The sequence below is a fragment of the Procambarus clarkii genome, chromosome 7 (genome assembly GCF_040958095.1).
Source record: "Procambarus clarkii isolate CNS0578487 chromosome 7, FALCON_Pclarkii_2.0, whole genome shotgun sequence".
Lineage (NCBI taxonomy): Eukaryota > Metazoa > Arthropoda > Malacostraca > Decapoda > Cambaridae > Procambarus > Procambarus clarkii.
The window spans coordinates 10321720-10340849 of NC_091156.1; the positions used below are offsets into that span (position 1 = coordinate 10321720).

Here is a 19130-nt window from a genome sequence, read left to right on the forward strand (position 1 = left end):
TTATCATTTTTGGCAAACACTTTTTGTGTATTTTTACACAATAGCTCCATCTCGGTAGTGAGTTAGGACATAGTTACTTAACTATAAGGCACTTTTTATCAGTAAAAAATATAATGACAACAACGAGCTCAACTTACAATTCTAGTCCGAGTAGGGTCCCTGTTTCTATCCAGCTTATATTGTGCATTATCATAATCCAGTATCTTGTCATTTCTTTTAAGGATCAGTCGCTCTGGTACCTCGCACAAGCAAAGCAATTGCTTAGCCGGCATAAGTATGCGATGTTTCACAAACTTGTCCTGATGATAAAAATAGCGTTGAATATAATGAAATGACCTTTTCTAGTGGTGTACTCGGTACCTCTATGGCTGTATCACTGGGGCTGCCAAGCCATAGGAAACTGTATTAGGCCTCTGAGGCCCACCCAAGCCTATCAGGACCAGAATCTGGCTCTCTTTGACATGAGGGGAGTTTGGGAATCAGGGATCAACCCAAAACGGAGAAATAAAATGACAAGTATAAGCACATCAAGACAAGCAACAACTTAGAAGGATATGGGTAACCATAAGGAAAACAAGACAATCAATCATTCCCACAGATTAAACACCCCCATCAATGATGCACTAACCACTAATAGATGACACCCCGGGTCACCAAGGATCATTATCGGCCATTCCCAAGCCACATGAACAGAAATCCTCCTATCACCTACGGGAAAGAAGAAAATAGGTTAGCGATGGGAAGCTACCGAGTGGCAACCGAAAAAGTGTTTTTTATGATTGATTTCAGGAAGAGCCCTATATCTAACATTGCCATGGCAAACGAGGCCAGCTATTTTGAAAGCAAAAAACAAAAAAATAATAAAATAGTTAAGACAGACTGATTATCCTCGCAAAAAGACAGCAGGAGAGGAACACCAGGAGCAGAGCATCGGCATTGCATCCAATGTTCAAGTGCACCACAAGTACGGCAAGGCCAAACAACACACACCAAGTAGCAGAAGGTCAACAATCAGTTAGACAGCCAGATGCCCCAAGCCTGGGTATTTGCCAAGACCGCATAGTATTGGCAAAGAAAGCAGACAAAGCTGCAAACTTTGGCACATCAGACGGGTGGGAATAAACTGATGGCTGACTGAGCCAAACCGCCCTCTGGATGACGTGGGAGAGATGGGCCTTCGAACAAGATACCCGAAACCAGGTAAATAAAGCAAGAGTAATATGCAAATAATGCCACCCTGCAGCCACAGGACAATGTATGATGTACCCTTAACCAAACAAAACCAGGCATCGATGGCTAATACACACCAATAGGCATCCTGAGAATCCAGGAAAACAAACCACGAGCTGTTCAAAACCACCTGAGACAGGCTGATCATTCAGGTGAGACAGAAAGGCATGTACCCATTGAGAACAGATAGATCAAGAATGAAGTGAGAAAACCATAGCATTTCACTACGAAACTGGTAAGAATTGAGACACCCACTGCAAATATAGGGTCACTGAGTACACCCATGTTTAACAAATTACAAAGAAAATGGCAGAGGAAAAGGAGGCAAGAAACTGCCCCACTGGACTGACAGTAGCAAACCATGAGGCAGTGAGGCTAAGCAAACTCCAGGATAATCCAAAAATAGAAATCCACCAGGTAGTGAGATATACAGAAGTCTGTCACTGCATTTCACAGATGCAGAGTAAACAGTTTGGGAACAGACTCTATGGCTATAACTGCAGATAACAGGACAGAGGAAGAGGAATCCCAGACAAGGACCAAGAAATAACTCATAACCGTTTTGGTTCATTAGCTTAGAAAAAGAGCTAATGCACCAACAAGAAACAGAGTACTTTTGCCAAGTGGGTGCGAACCTTACAGTTCAACGTAATCAACACTGAAGGCAACTCGGGTACCTGAATGGGAGCCATAATGCCCTGAACTGGCAGAACAGGCAAGGTGCATACTGGACAAAGTTTACACAGGAAGAGCCTTCAAGAAAAATTTGAAAAACAGGAGCAACATCCTTCGACTCAGATGCTTTCCCATGATGTTAAATGGCGAGTGAGTAAGGAGCAGTCTGATTGGAACTACAAGTGATTTGGACTGCTGCATGGCACCAATCAGGTGCATCACAATTAGAATGTTTACTCTCCAGCAAGGATCATTTGTACCATTATCACTGGGTACCTAATTTTCTTCACAAGCAGTTGCTTATTTTGTTGTGTTCATGCTTTCTGGTGGATGTGTTTTCTTCAGTTTTGAGTTTATCTCTGATCCTGAAGCTTCCCTCTCCTCATAGTGCATACCAGATTCTGATCCTGATATGCAAGGGAGGGCCTCAGAGGCCTGATGCATCATCTTAAGACACAACTGTCCATATGCTTATCTTGGGGGAGCTACTGAATCGGCCCTACCAGAAAAAAGTGCAAAAGATTTGCTCTAGGCATGGAGGAAAGTTGTATTACAGCAATTATAATCAAACACAAAACTTTTATCTAACCATTTCTTCCAGTTCTGCACTGTAATAACACTTAAAGAAATTTATTATTGACATAAACCTGTTACAAATAAGTTCTCTTACCCCCCCATGTGTATTGCATCTATTTCTCATTTAATATTAGTTCTGATTCTCAAAAACATTTTGTTTGAATTTTATAAATGACTTTCAATATTAAGGTTAAAATTAGATCTCTTAACCACGAACTGAATCACAAAGAATTCTTTCATCTTATGAGGGACTTAAATCAAACCTTTCCAAGCTGTCTTTGATCTTGCACAATTTCAAGCAACCAATGAGATATCCTTCTAATTGCATCATTCCCCACTTATAATGCTACCATTTCAGTTATTTAAAAGCTTAACCTCACTCCATCTGTTTCCTTTCTTTGTATTATTATAAATAATTTGAACCAAAACTATACTAATGGCTAATAAGCATAATGCAACAGTAGAACTTGACTTGAGGCTAACTTAAAGCTACCTCAAGGTGGTTCCGAGGCTCAATATCTTGCAGACCTGCCTATGATCGGGCCTCCTGATTGATGATCTGATCAGCCAGATTGTTAGATGCTGCTCCACACAGCCTGACATGAATCATAGCCATTATGATCAGGCATCAGGTTAAGTTAGACAATAGATGTTCAATAAGTTACTTACAAACATTTCAAACAATCTATTGCAAGAGTCCGATGCTGCTCTTAGAACTGCATCAACCTCTGGAGTTCTTGCTGTCTGATGCAGTGTGGCTACCAGACCCTTAGCCAGCTCCAGTTCCGCCCTGTGGCGAGCTTTTATCCCCTGCAGCACAACACCCACATTTTGTGTCACGGCTAACGCAGTCCTCTGCACGCACCGCAACCTTGCTACTTCTTCGTCAAATTCTGGATCCTTAGTCTGGACCAAGGTAAGAGGGCAAATGATGTACTGTATATAAAATGAATTATAATAAACAAATATATAATCAATTATTTACCTGGTATTCAAGTACAATATTAATTATAAAATTATTTATTTTGCAACTTATCTCCTCCTCTCTTTTACTCAAAGTTACATTTAATTCCACTTAATTTATATTTAAAACAGTTCACTTTTTCCCACGATGTAAATTCTAAAACATAGTAAGTACTGAAATGAGTTTACAAGCTATTCACTTGTGAATAACTTTACTATCTTGATTTATTCCTCTCAATTTAAAACAAACAAGATATTATTGCTGAAATTATAGAATGACATCCATTTGTTTCACAACACATTGATCATAATCTGCAATAAACGCGTCCACATTAGGACTGCATAACCAGATACAGTGTATCATGCAGTACAAAACTAAGCTAACTGACTACAGCCAATATTAACCACCACTAAATTCAATGGTAAAAATCCTAGTTTAATAACCCTATCGTGTCTAAAGTATCTGCTACTTTAGTGCCCTCAGGGCCCCACACATGTACACTCAAATGACAACTACAACAATTTTAACTTTTATGTGCATAGGCTACATATAATAGGACAACCTAGATATCTTCATCAATAGAGAACCCTGATTTGATATTTGTAATGCATCTCTTATGGTAAGAATTCTTTATGGCTTCTCAGATGAGCTCAATCAAAGGGAATGTCATACAGTACCTGGCTCATAATTCCCAGCATTTCAGAGACAAGGGTGGAGATTCTTGCCGACTTTTTCGCCACAGAATGCAAAGAAACTCTTTGCATCTTGCTCTGCAGTGACTGATCAGATTCAAACCGATATTTGTTAACTGCAACATAATTAATCGTGATCAAATGTATTGAATGGCTACTAAATAATATCGGTCTTTATATATGGCAAAGGTTCTCTCTCACAACAAACAGGATATGATGTCATTGATAACATAAGTGCTGACAAAATATTGGAAAGTTTATATCTTTATCTCCAGTATTGATAAACCAATTGACAGCTGTGTGTGTATATGCTTATATATATGTACGGTGTATATATACACAGTATATAAGCGCTGAGAAAGACAGTATATATTGTAGTTAAAAGTGTTATAATGAAGAAGCTATACTATCTGACCATGAAGTAATGGTTATCTTGAAACACACACACACACACACTGACAGACAGATAAGGGCAGTAATCAGAGACACTGTCTCTGACTGGAGGAGTATTATTAGCAGACTACCACAGGGTTCAGTTCTTTTACCAGTAATATGCATCATCTATATAAACGATCTACCAGAAGGAAAAGAATTATATGAACATGTTTGAGGATGATGCTAAGATACTGGGGATGAGAGGAGATGCAGATAATTGTAATGCCCTTCAAATCGATCTAGATAGAATAAGTGCTTGGAGTATCAAGTGGCAAATGGAATTCAATGTGAAAAAAGGCCATCTTATGGCATGTGGAATCAAGAGAAAATAGACCACATGCAACTTACAAATTATGTGGGAAAGGAATTACAGAACTAATGAAGAATGAGATCAAGGGTAGAATAGAATATTCTACTAGTTTTTTGACTAATGAGTTTAAATGATTAAACTTTTGTTTTGACAAAACTCTATTCTAAATAGAGTTTTGGATAGAAAGCAGTTGCCAGAGGAAAACAAGAGAACATTGTGAGAGAAGTGTATGCATCACTTTCAACTTCAGACTTGCTTTTAATTATATGAATGGTGAAATACTAAAACTGTTCATGACTTTTGTGAGACCAAAATTAGAATATGCAGCAGTTGTATCGTGCCCAAAGCTCAAGAAGCACAAAGAAACTGGAAAAGATGCTAAGGCATGCTACAAAATGGCTTCTGGAACTGAAAAACAAGAGTTACGAGGAGAGACCAGAGGCGTTTAACATGCCATAACTAGAAGATAGAAGAAAAAGAAGTGATATGATCACCCCTTACTAAATACTAACAGGAATCGACAAAATTGACAAAGAGGAATTCCTGAAACCAGCAACATCACGAACAAGAGGACACAGATTCAAGCCAAGAAACAAAGGTGTTGAAAAATTATTAGGTAGTTTTTTTTTTGCAAATAGAATGGTAGATGGTTGGAACAAGCTAAGTGAAGGAGGTGGAGGCCAAAACCCTTAGTAGTTTCAAAACATTCAGAAAGGGTTCAAAACATTATATGACAGAGTGTACTGGGAAGACAGGACACCACGAGCATAGCGTAGCTATAAGAACATAGCTCTCATCCTGTAACTACACTTGGGTAATCATACAAATCTGATGCATCACATTTAAACAATAATGATATTGTGTAAGTGAATACACTTGAAGACCAAAGTAAATGAGCCTTATACTACAAAGTCCTACCTAAATCAAGTCTCTTTGTGTAATCGTTAATTTCCTTTGCAACATTTGCCATCTTGGTTTTAGCCTCCAGCAAGTCCAGGTAGTCGGGATGATCTTGTGGAGTCTCACTCACCAACCGATCCAAAAATAATGGATATCTGCCCATGTTAAAGAAAAACAAAGTGGGTTAAACAGTATAAATTACTCTGAATGTTCCAATAGTACAATGATATGTTTAAAAACTTGGTAAATATGAAGATAATTATCAATCACTTTATTTCACATTCATCTTAACTGAATGTGAAATAAAGTAGCAAATACTAATTTCACATTCATCATTCAAAATCTAAATTTGATTTAATTACTTTTACCCAAACTTAAATGTGTGTTTATCAACTCGGAAGTATTAGCACCTGTAACGTTTTGTTTATTTCCAAATTTCAAACAAAAAATATCCAAAGGAAGAACACTTACTTGAGAACTCTCTGCACAGGCTTAATGAGAACAGATCTCATATCCATTAACTGAATTTTATGCTGCTGTAGTTCACTCAGAACCCACTGAAGAAATGCTGTTGGCTCTGGTTCTTCTATGTACTAAATACAGGCAAAAGTTCTAACATAAGCATGAAAAGTAAAACAAAATTCTCTAACCCTCCAAATAGACAGAACACGAGAGAATTATATAAAGTCAAGCCACTGAATTATATTTGAGCAATTGATTAAACCCATCCATATAAAGATACAATAATACTGTACTGTAATATTAAATATATTTTCCATGACAGCAAGCGATAAAGTCTGTTCTCACCTTCTTCAGTAGGGGTTCAGCAGCAACATTGTGGTTCGAACAATACACTTTGTACACTTCGCAGAGTTCCTCGGCACACAAAAGAAATATACAACCCACACGCAATTCATCGTCAGTCTCGTATGCAACTTTATCCAACAATGATAAAAACTTCTTGGCCACCACTACAACCTGGGATGTGTGTAAACTTGCTTGAATCACACGGATCATAACATTTAAAGTACACATTGTATAATCCAACACCACCACCTAACAGTCAAGCATGGATATAATGAAGTTAAATTTGTGAAGGCCGTACAGGAAAACAAAACAAAACTATTTACTTTCTATTAAGAATTAGCCAAAACAATTAAAAGGAAAATTTTAGGTATATATTTTAAATATTCTTTAAAATTTCATAGTGACATCCTAATAATAATTTTTTTAAGATGATATCCCTGGAAGACGACATTTTCTCTAAGTTTACTCATAATAAAAGGGTAAGGGGAAAAAGAATCAAAGAGCTATTGTAAAATCCCAAGAGAGGCAAAGCTCAGGCACAATGTCATGGAGGGGGGCCGTCTAGCTTTTAAGGTTTATAATCCAAATAAACCTGGTAAGTATGGAGTAAAGCTGTACATGCTAGCTGAATCGTATACTAGTTACATCTATGGTTCTGAAATGTATGCAGGAATTGGGAACACAACAATTCAAACGGTTATCGGTTTGATTGAACCACTGAAGAACAAAGGTTACCATTTATATATGGATAGCTACTATAACTCGGTTCAACTTAATGGAAAGCTGCTTGAACAAGGTGTATACTCCTGTGGTACTTTCAGATTGCAGCATGGTGCACCAAAATATCTTCAGCTACAAGCAAAGGGTAAACTGCCAGTAGATAAAACTGTATTCTGACAGAAGGATAATATTTTATAGTTCTGTGGAAAGTTGTTGTTCTCCCATTTGACCTTGTATACATATATCCCTTTAGAGCATTCTTTTGTGAACAATTTGATACCAAAATGAACGACATAACACGAAAATTGAGGTGAGAAAACTGAAAGGATTATAAACATTTGAGTGCAGGTGCGCGCTCGGCCAACCTTGGGGGTGTGCTGCGGGTGGCGCTCTGGGCCAGGCAAAGTGTTAAAAGCATATCACCGACTTCTTTTTATTAAAATAATACTGGACAGGTATTTGTCATATGTATAATAGAAAATGCTCTAGAAATTTGAAAGTACACACAGTACATTTACATGTTTTTATAAATGAATTTCATAGTCTTGAAAAACATCCTAGTTTTCCTGTAATATTCTCAGCTATATTCTGTAACACCCAGTTTGGCACTGGGTGTCAAGGATCTCAATTCATGCAAAAAAAAAAAAAAAAAAAAAAAAAAAAATCACCTTATATTTAGCTCATATTTATGGTATATTGATAACTCAAATTATAAACATCATTTCATATCTTTTACCCATTTCCCCATGACACTAATTATTATATTATATAATAACTTGGCATTCCTCACCTGGCTTATATTACCCATCAGTGTGTCGAGATTCACAAACTGCGATTCTTTTTGCGAGGGTGCTAAGCTAATCACTTGGATTAGTGCTTCAAGATCATGGATGTACTCGTGTTCCGTGGTGACAATCTCTCGCACTAGTTCCCGTCGATGATTTGCTCTTACCTTAGCCTGGTGAAGATAAAAATAACCACATAGCTGTATAAACAAAAATATTTAAGGCATTGTGTAACTTTCTACTCTTTCAGTCCTAAGAGATCTACTAATATACATTTCAATACCATACTGATATCCATCGACAGATATTACAATCCATATTACAGCATTATGCCTGATGTCCTGTGCTGGGCAATGACTAGCGACTTTGCTCAAAATACACATCTATAATTATACACATTACTGTGAATTAATATAGTGTTAATATTCAGTATTTTTCTCTCAGGGTTACTTTGAGTGATTAAATTTACTTTTTTTTTTTGTATCTGAGATTTCTATGAATTCTTCAGTATTTTTGGTTTTGTGTGACACTCACTTGACTAATAAAGCTTTAACATACTGTTAACACGTTACAATCATTTGTCACTTGCTGTTCAGCAGTTTATGCACCTTTTCCTGCAAATCTACAATATAAATCCCTGGATATAACACTGAATATTTCAATTAAATTTAAACTAATTTAATGCTATTAGTATTATTTGATCATAACTACTTATTTATAAGGTCAACTTAGAAGGGTCAACAACAACCACCATCATTAATTCGCATTCATCATATACTTTTAACTTCCTCTACACTTACATTCCCATTTCAAAAGGATGCAAAAATTAAATAATGTCAACATACTTTTGACTCGACTTCCTTTGCAGAGGCCTCACTACTCTCAGGTGACTGTATTTCCTCAACATCCTTAGTGCCACCAGCTGCATCCTCATCCTCACCCGATGCTACCGACTCAGTTTTCCCAACTCCTGTCGAGGGAGCTGTTACTTGCACGTTCGCCATTTCTGATTCTGAAACATTAAGCACATGTGAACAAATTAAACGCCTAAAAAACACTGGCTTGTGATAATATGTGACAGGGAAATGAAGGCCCTCACTAACTAGCCTGCACACACGAGATAGAGAAGGGAGGGGAGCAGCCGAATGATGCAGCTTAGAAACGACCTTTCCACTCGAGGTCAAAGCCTAATTTCTGGCTCTTATACCTAAATGCTTTAGGGAAGGGATAAACTTCATCTGGTGTTAGGAGATCTCGTTAGGGTCACTTTGTGTGCTTTTCTGTCAGCTCTTTCATGGCACAGCCTCAGTAATACGATGGTTAGAAAAATCTCTGCATATTCTGCCTGGCTTGGACCATGGATGCCTGAACAGCCTATGATGTGTCAGTGCTAAACTGTGCCCATGTCAACCACCTGGTGGTGGTGGTGGCAGTGGAAGGCTATCATCTGTCTCTCTCCCAAGGAGTTTGGCAATGAAGAGAATTCCAATTATTTTGGACCATGTCATTGTCCTATTTGTATTTATAATGGGTTTCATCAGTGAGGGGTTAGCTTCTCAGTTGCTCCCCTTTTCCCTGCTTTAAAGTTCTGATACACCTGTACCATGCTAATGTGGGGAAAGGGGTGGGGGGAGGTTTATGTGAGGGTAGTCTGCTACTCTGCACCTGTAGTCTTGGGGGTGCTCCCTCTAGAGGCCGTTGGAGCAAGGAGTAATTAGCATAGGGTAGTTTGCTTGAGGTTTTAATCTTTCACATTTTGTGCTCCCTTACCAATTTTGGGTACTACTAGCATCTTAGGCCAAGCCCAAATTGCAGTTACTATGCATGGTGAGGTGATTCATTTAGTATCATTTTTAAGCTAAAAAATTGTACTTTATGAAGGTATTTTTAAAATGCAATAAAACCAAAATAAAATAACAAAAAGGCAAGTTAAAGTTAGCAGACATGAAAATGACACATACGGTTGTCATCGGAACGCACTGACTTTTTAAGATGGCAAGATTGTTTATGAAGACATGTCACCAGGGGGAGGGGAAGGGACGGGACGACAGAGCCTGAAAGGAATGGTATCCTTGGTGAGGGGTCCCAGGTCCAGGCTTGGGGAACAAATGACGGTGCAGTTCACCAAGAAGCGTTTCATAAAGTCAACACCCTATTCTTATCGAGCCTTGTACTGTACTCCTATTGATTACTAAATACTTCCATAGCTAACAGTTAACATTCAAATTAATGAAATAATTTGTGCTAGTGAATAAGTACTCGAGCCCTAAAACAATAAAACAAATTGATTGTACCTTCCGGCGGTAATGAGTAGTATTCTTCAACCTCTTCGTAGTACATATCAAAGGCTTTTGGAGGTGGTGGTGGAGCTGGTCGCTGAGGTGCAAGAACTGGGGAGGAGCTGCCATCATTTTCTTCTAGAGAAAGCAAAAATTTACATTACAAATCATCTGAATTGGGACAACATAATTTACTATACTCACATAGTCAAAGACTAATACGAATACTAAACATATCAATTTATTTCAGCTGCAGAGTAAATTACAATACGAGCTCTTCCCTCACGAAAAAAAAAAAGTTACATACTGTCTTAACTTTCCATCGTCGGGGGTAGGTCCCCTTAGGTCAACTATTGACCTTTTCCCAGATTTGTATCTCCATTTTCTAATATATAACATGGTCCATATAACCTAAAATCACTATACCTGGAGAGATTATGTGTACACCATATTATTATTGTATACCACGTATACCATATTGTATACTGTACCAGGTATACCATATGTGTATTCTGGACAAATATTATCATTATAAATACAATCTATATGCATAATCATTCTCATGGCAGAGGAGGGGAGGGGGGGGGGGGCTCTTTTCTGGTTTTCATTTCATAACTAGAAAAAGATATGATTTTTTTTCTCCACAGGCAACAAAAAAGTTTTTAAATAGAATATCGTATATACAACCAATAATATACTTACCGAAGAAATGCTATGGATTTTAGTCACAAAATACAACAAAATTAATTCTGCCATTTTCTCTTACATTGGTTTTTGGTTTCTTTTTGATTTCTAATAATAAAACAAAATACTATCTTTGTTAACATTACAGTATTCAATGGTTAAGAGAATTAACAAAAAATAAAAAATTATTTTTTAAATTAAAAACCTATTGCCATGCTTGTAAAGTGATTCCAATACAGTATACTTAATTATATATGGTATATAGTAACTTTCACATGTCAAATGAACAAAATAACTTGCCATACATTAATTGTATTTAAAACATATGAAGTGTGATACAACATGAGTCAAAGTGTGAATATGGGGGAGACGGGTGTTAGATGCGGCCATTTTTTGTGGGTTTTTTAATTACTAAATGTGATCATGGTTTATTCAATTAATTGCAGACAGCTGCACTTTTGGGTCAAAATGTTTGGATTGAAGGCAAGATGTTTGGTCGAACATTACAGGACATACATTCTTTTTCAGGACAATCCAGAGACCAAATCATGCTTCTCAAGAGCAGTAAAAAAAAAAATCTGAGAAAATGGGTTAAGTAAATTATTTCACAGACCAAAACATTCTTTTTTAATAATATTGTACAACAAACAAAACATATTCAACTCATCCTTTTCTATTAGTTAAAAGAAACAATATTTGTTAGAGCAAAATTAATTTTTATTTATATACAGGTACTTTATTATTTACTGTCATCTCAATATGACAGTATATAATAAAGGGCACAAAATTTAACATGCTCAACTAAAAACCATCAACACTAGTTAAAAAGAAACTAAAGTCATCTACAATCACTATCAACTTGGTACACAACTGCTCAAAAGTTCAGCTTTGTAGGGAGGAAGAGGAAACAGCCCCTTCTTGTCTGTTATTGTAGGTAGCCATCACAAGAAGATAAAACCAATGTTGAATTTATATTGCAATACTAGGTTTCAAGGGGTTAAGAGTGAGTCAACAGCCATTACAGCACTTTTGAGTGAAATAATAAATGATTACTGACCGAATCAAATTCGTACTGCAATTGTAATGGCAAATATATTAAGTGCATTTTTAATTTAATATATAATTAAGAAAATTAAGATATTAAATTTTACCCATACCTGTTGAGCAAGTTCCTTCACTACAGTTTGAAACCCGAGAAACATCATCTGGGAAAGCTGCACTATCACTTCGAACTAGAGAAGTTTTAGACGAAGCACCTTCCTGCCCTTTCTTCTGTCGACATGTTTGCAATGATGGCTTGGCTGCTAATCGAGGCTTTTGTACTCTAGCATAAATTGGTTCTTGTGAATTAGACGCAGAAGTTGATGACTTTTGAGGCTGATGAGGTGATGGGTTGCTTACTGGTACATTTGCAGCAGTTACTCCACTGACGACACTTTCTACCACTTCTTCAATTTTGGAATTAGCTGCCATCACTGTAGTTGATAGACCTGTTACAGACTTTGAGGAATCACTTCTATAAATTTTTGTTCTTGGGGGAATTGGAGGCACATTTGTAGATCTTGGAGCTGCAACCGGAGGCTGAGAAATGGTGGTGGCTGAGGCAACAGTAGATACTGGAATAGATGAGGCTGTACCTGAAGATGTGGTGTTATACGATTGCGAGACTGAAGATGACACTGTTGGAGAAACCTGAAAGGTTCCAGCCACAGTAGTATTGGCATCCGAGCGAGACATTTTCTTCAGCCTAGTTGGAAAGAGTGGCAAGGATGTGGATTTGATTGGTCCCTCTTTCAAAGCAAAATGGTCTTCATCTTCTGTACTTGCCATCTTATCTGGAAAGATACTTCCACAGCCCTTTTTATCAAGCTGCCCTACACTACCCTTTAATGTTAAAGAAGCTACATTTTTAGCTAATACAGGTTCAACATCTTGCTGTTTTATAGAACCAAAATCTTCCTTGTTATAAGATCGTCTTTTCCCAGAGGTATTAAATGGAGAGGAACTTCTTGACCGATCATGCCGTATATCTTGAACTGGAAGCCTTGATTCTCGTTCAATTCCTGCATCAGAAGAGGAGCTTATTAGAGTTTTAAGCTCTTGTGAGTCACCTGAAGCTTCCTCATCTAGTATAGACAAATAATTTTTGGGACACATACCCTTAGCACCAGTCCTGTTCTCTACAATAACCCAGTTATTGTCAACATATTTCAATATTTTGAGAATCTCCCCTTTAGTCAAAGGCATATCACCAGACATTACAGCCTGAAAATCATATTCCGCTTTAGCCTGGCCTAAATGTTTTAGTTGTAGCACTGCCTCGGATCTAGCTAAAAATAATTCCTCTTCATTGTGAAGGCAATTTACAATGATGTCAACATAAGAAGTGGGAAATATTCCTTTAGAATCTCTAACACGACCCAACGTCCAGTGTGAATCTACATGCTTCAGAAGGTGGATAATATCTCCCTTTTTGAAGGTCAACTCATTCGGATATTGAGCTCTAAAGGAAAACAATGCCCGGCCATAAGGTTCTATACCCGTGTTGTCCTCATTATAGCCAGGAGAAGACAAAGAGTTAAAATCTTGAATTAGAGAGTTATTATTAGTGGGTAATGATTTGTTTATATCATTTTCTTCCAATAGATTATTTGAAAAATAGTCTTCCACTTTCTGTGATAGCGAGTTGAGAACTCCGACATGTTCAGTTTCTTGGAGACTTGAGAAGGCACTTGGTTTCATTTCATCCTTGCACACACCCGTAGTATCTGTGATTGACTGGATATTCACATCAACAGCAGGAACTGGCTTTAAATCATAATTAAAAATGTTTTCGTATCTATGCTTCCCATCACTTGTGTATGGAGAAGCTTCATCTGCAAACTGAGATGCATCCGTAGTACTTACCGGTACTTCACTTGTGAATGGTGATATTTGGTATGATTTGTCTTTAACAACTGAAGACTCGTTAATGCTTTCGTGCCTAAATTTTAAATTTGAAAATGAAGGTGAGGCACTGGCTTGGCTTATGGTTGGGGTAATTACACATCTACTATTGGTTTTATTAGTAGATACATTTCCATTTCCAGATGAAAACACACCAGGCATGTTTACTTTAAAGTAGTCATCTTCAAAAATATCTGAATCATCTTCATTTCCTACAGTTTTCCAATAAGATGAAGTTTTGGACAGGGTTACCGGCTCGTCAAAAACTTGTCCTACCGACTCGGGAGTTGGGGCAATGGAAGTAATATTTGCATTACATGAAGAGTATTCTGTGACAGGAACATTGTAATCCACACTAGGCACAGGTGCTTCGAGGCTCGATAATGGCAGAGTGACATGTGCAGAATCCTGTCGTGTATGACCAGCACTCGCATCAGGATTATCTGATGAGGATCTACTACATACAGCTACAGGATTACTCTCATCAGGATACAGAGCAGGTGATAAAGGCACTGAACTTTCTTCAATAACATCCACAAAGCTACTTGGAAAGATTCCAGCCGTTCCATTGCTCTCTCCTCTGAAGAAGAAGAAAAAAAAAAGATAAAATAATAACGACAATAACAATTATGTATGCACTCCTAACATTATACATACTTCTCCTAATTTCCATTGCTGCCACTCAAATTCTGAATATTTCATATTCATGCCAAATTAGCATTTCAAATCCATAGATAAGAATGAGCACTACCACTCTTTCCTGCAACTTTTTGGTCACATTTCTCCCGGTCATCTTGTTGCCAGCTTGCGTTCAATTTTCCCACCAAAAAAACATCAACACTATAACAAATGACTTGCTTCATGGATGAATTGACTTTCCTTAAAAAGCAGGCTGACAGCACACCACCTTCTAGTAGCCATTTTTGCCTGGAGGGTTTTGCCCCATGGAGCACAAATTGTATGTCATTGCTATTCAAATTTTTAGTATAAATCTGTATACAATGAATACTTTGATGAAAAATCCCACTAGAAGAATGCAAAATGGCACCAAGAAAACCCAGAACATTTACAATTGCTCAAAGCAATTTGGAAATAAAAATGTAATCTATTTTAGCTCATGTCAGGGTAAGGATAAATCACAATGGTGCAGCATATAAACATGCATTTCACTCTCTCCTCAAATAAACCAATTGACTAATGTCATCCCCCATTCCTCCTGAGATCTGAGAAACAAGTGCCTAATTTCAATTTTAAACAACAGACAAAATACTAAATAATGCATAGGAAGCCTAGAAAAATTTGTAAATAAATATAAAAACCAGAGTATATTTATATGTTGTTATAAATACATTCAGAGCTGTTTGAAATACCATATATTATAAAACTGTGGTCAAAAATTTTTAATTTTATTAAATATAGTATCTAATATGATGCGTAATACAATTGAATCTCTTTCAAGTCTACTCACCATTCAGGACATCATTGTAACAAAAATGAACAACATACAGTGTGCTCTATACACCCAAAACAACCAGTATACTACCCACATAAAAATATGGAGCAATGTTAAGTTACCTGAAATAATCTTTATCCACCACATGGGTGATATTAACAATATCCCCGACATACAAGTCTAACTCGTCTGGAAGCTGAGCGCGAAGACTCATATTTACTTTCCCCTTCAGCCTGACTGGCTTTTCTCTCCTGTCTTCCTCCTAAAATAGAAACATTGGATTAACATTTATAGTTACATCATAAATCGTTGATAAAACTCAAATGTGATACAGCACAGTATACAAATTATCTAAGCAAATACACTGAACAAGGCCACGGAATTTTAAGATTCAAAGATTGTCTGAGTGTTTATGAAAAGTGCATTTCTGTTGTCAATGAAAGAGTGGGTTATTAAATCCCAAGTGTTTTACATTTAATTAACCTAGGCCTACATGGCAATTATGGTCTTGAAAAATCATAAGAAAATCGTGAATAAAAATGATTTCTGGAAGTGTACTTCCAGAAATCAACCATGCATTTAATTGATGAAATGGTATCAAGGTGAAGAACTTTTATGCAAGTAGAGCATATAGTATGCATATGTAGCATATAGAGCATATGAGAAATAATGGAGTAATGTGCCGCTGATCTCATACTTATGAGAGAATATGGCAAGGTTGCTTGATATTCCCACAATTGTTCACAGTATATATATACTGTATAGATGTAAGGTCAGGGTAAGAATTCTAGAGAAGGATGTGAAATTTGTGTATAATAGAAATAAATGTAGTTTATAAAATTTGATGTATGAAGATGATGTAGTGCTTCCTACAGGCGTTGTTGTTGATGTTTAAGATTCGCTACCTGGAACAAAAAGTTCCAAGTAGCACGGGCTATGGTGAGCCCGTAGTGGACTCGATTCCTGCAGACAATAACAGGAATATATGTGAATTAGTATAACATTTTGTTGATATATGTGGTAGTAGACTGCTAAAAGTTAACATGAATGAAAGTAAAAACATGGTGAGGAGAGATAAAAAAAACTTGGTACATGAAATATGGGCAAGCCTGAACAGTTAAGTCCTAGAAGTAATTAATCAGTTTAAAAACCTATGCTGTGGAATTAACAGGAAAGACATTTGTGGAGAGGTGGAGAACAAGGTCAGGGAGGAGATGTACTGGTAAAATGAGAGTATTGGTTAGAAAAATAAATAGATTGGAAGAGTCGCAAAGAGTAGCAGGCACTTACAATATGGTCATATTGAACACGAATATGAGAAACTGGTGTTGCCTAATAATAAAAACAAAGAGTTAGAGCTGAAGCAGTAAACAATCTGAGATGCATTTAATGAGTACAAAGGTCAGTAAATCAAGTGATTAAGACAACTTTAGCAAGATAATATGTCATACAGCATTAACAACATGGATGATGAACATGTGGTTAGGAGTAAACACTCTTAACAAGTCAATTTAGAGGTAAGAGGAAGAGACAAAGGCCAACAAGACAACAAACATGATAAATGTGTATAAGAAAAAGATGATATCGAATGTGAACAACACAAGAGAAGAGGAAGAAATATTGTTAGATACAATTAGTTTAAGAGAGCAAATGTTTGATATGTTTAAATGACAACTCGCAATAAGCCCTTTAAACCTGGCCATATGAAGCAGTGGTCTCCTGCCATGGATGTATTGCTGGAGTGTGACGGCTACATGATGATACATAGTGTGTTTAGCATGGAAGATATGATGAATGTATGTGGGTGTCTTTTTGGAATAGCTTTGTTCTTTTCTTTTTGATTTATTTATTTCTTCTAAGGCTGACACTTCCACACCCCATGAAAGTGGGAAATGGAATAGTGATGGTGGTGATTATATGTTAAATATACAGTAACTACAGTCAAGAAATTTACAACACTTTCCACGAGTTCTGCTCACTCCATCATAAAATGTTATCAATGTACAGTAATAGGCAGTTATCTTGAGATGATTTTGGGGCTTTAGTGTCCCCGCGGCCCGGTCCTCGACCAGGCCTCCACCCCTAGGAAGCAGCCCGTAACAGCTGACTAACTCCCAGGTACCTATTTTACTGCTAGGTAACAGAGGCATAGGGTGAAAGAAACTCGGCCCATTGTTTCTCGCCGGCGCCCGGGATAGAACCCGGGACCACAGGATCACAAGTCCAGTGTGTAATAGTCAACAAAATAAAATCCAGCCCATCAACCGTGAAGAGCTCAGTTCCCCAGGGTACTGTGCTTGCTCCAGTACTTTTTCTCATCCTCATATCGGACATAGACAAGAACACAACCTATAGCACTGTATCATCCTTTGCAGATGACACTAGGATCTTCATGAGAGTAGGCAACATAGAGGACACGGCAAACCTCCAGTCAGATGTAGATCAGGTCTTTCTATGGGCTACAGAAAATAATATGGTGTTTAACGAAGATAAGTTCCAGCTCATGCGCTATGGAAAAAATGAAAATATAAAAACGGAAACCACGTACAAAACTCAGGCAAATCATAACATAGAACGTAAAGGCAATGTAAAGGATCTGGGTGTACTCATGTCGGAAGACCTTACCTTTAAAGAACACAATAAAGTAGCCGTCACAACTGCAAGAAAAATGACAGGTTGGATAACAAGAACTTTTCACACTAGAGATGCTATACCGATGATGACACTTTTCAAAACGCTTGTGCTCTCTAGAGTGGAGTACTGCTGCACAATGACAGCCCCTTTCAAAGCTGGAGAAATTGCTGACCTGGAGAGCGTGCAGAGATCCTTCACTGCTAGAATCCACTCAGTAAAACACCTAAACTATTGGGACCGACTAAAGAGCCTAAATCTGTACTCCCTTGAGCGCAGGCGGGAGAGATACATAATAATTTACATGTGGAAAATATTAGAGGGGCTGGTCCCAAACCTGCACACAGAAATAACATCACATGAGACCAGAAGACATGGCAGGATGTGCAGAATACCCCCATTAAAAAGCGGAGGTGCATCAGGTACTCTGAGAGAGAATTCTATCAACATCAGAGGCCCGAGACTGTTCAACTCGCTTCCGCTACACATAAGGGGCATAACTGGCAATCCCCTCACAGTGTTCAAGAGAGAACTGGATAAGCACCTCCAAAGGATACCTGATCAACCAGGCTGTGACTCATATGTCAGGCTGCGAGCAGCCGCGTCCAACAGCCTGGTTGATCAGTCCAGCAACCAGGAGGCCTGGTCGACGACCGGGCCGCGGGGACGCTAAGCCCCGGAAGCACCTCAAGGTAACCTCAAGGTAGGTAAGGTGCTGTCCGCTCGGCCGACCGGCTCCAGTCAAGCACCACTCTACAGAATAGTTATACTGTAATTACAGTACCTTGTTGAAATCTCTTTAAGAGCATCCAGGAGTGCAAGGTTTGTTAGTTTAACAAGGCTTAGGAAATCACAGCTTGTAAATAATGAAAGGTAACTTTTAGTAGCTGCTGCTTACCTCAATGATGTCCTTGTTGATTCTCCATACAAAGTTAAGAGGAAATATGCCTTTTTTCCCATTGATCTCTCCACACCACCATGATTCATCAATGGGGTTTAAGCCAATCACAAAGCAGCCTGAGGAAAATTACAATATTTATGAC

The 19130-nt window shown here is 37.7% G+C and overlaps 1 protein-coding gene across 2 annotated transcripts in view; it reads right to left on the reverse strand.

Moving 5' to 3' along the window:
* LOC123761340 (dynamin-binding protein) overlaps positions 1-19130 on the reverse strand; it is a 63042-nt gene that overhangs the window by 16529 nt on the left and 27383 nt on the right. For both annotated transcript variants that reach the window (XM_045747299.2, XM_069312784.1), the window contains exons 4-15: positions 18986-19104; positions 15579-15718; positions 12215-14583; positions 10389-10511; positions 8940-9106; positions 8100-8267; positions 6590-6760; positions 6254-6375; positions 5801-5937; positions 4123-4253; positions 3151-3387; positions 138-299 (exon numbers count right to left, since the gene is read on the reverse strand). In XM_045747299.2, coding sequence (XP_045603255.2) covers positions 138-299; positions 3151-3387; positions 4123-4253; positions 5801-5937; positions 6254-6375; positions 6590-6760; positions 8100-8267; positions 8940-9106; positions 10389-10511; positions 12215-14583; positions 15579-15718; positions 18986-19104 — 4046 coding nt within the window. The remainder of the gene's footprint in view (positions 1-137; positions 300-3150; positions 3388-4122; positions 4254-5800; positions 5938-6253; positions 6376-6589; positions 6761-8099; positions 8268-8939; positions 9107-10388; positions 10512-12214; positions 14584-15578; positions 15719-18985; positions 19105-19130) is intronic.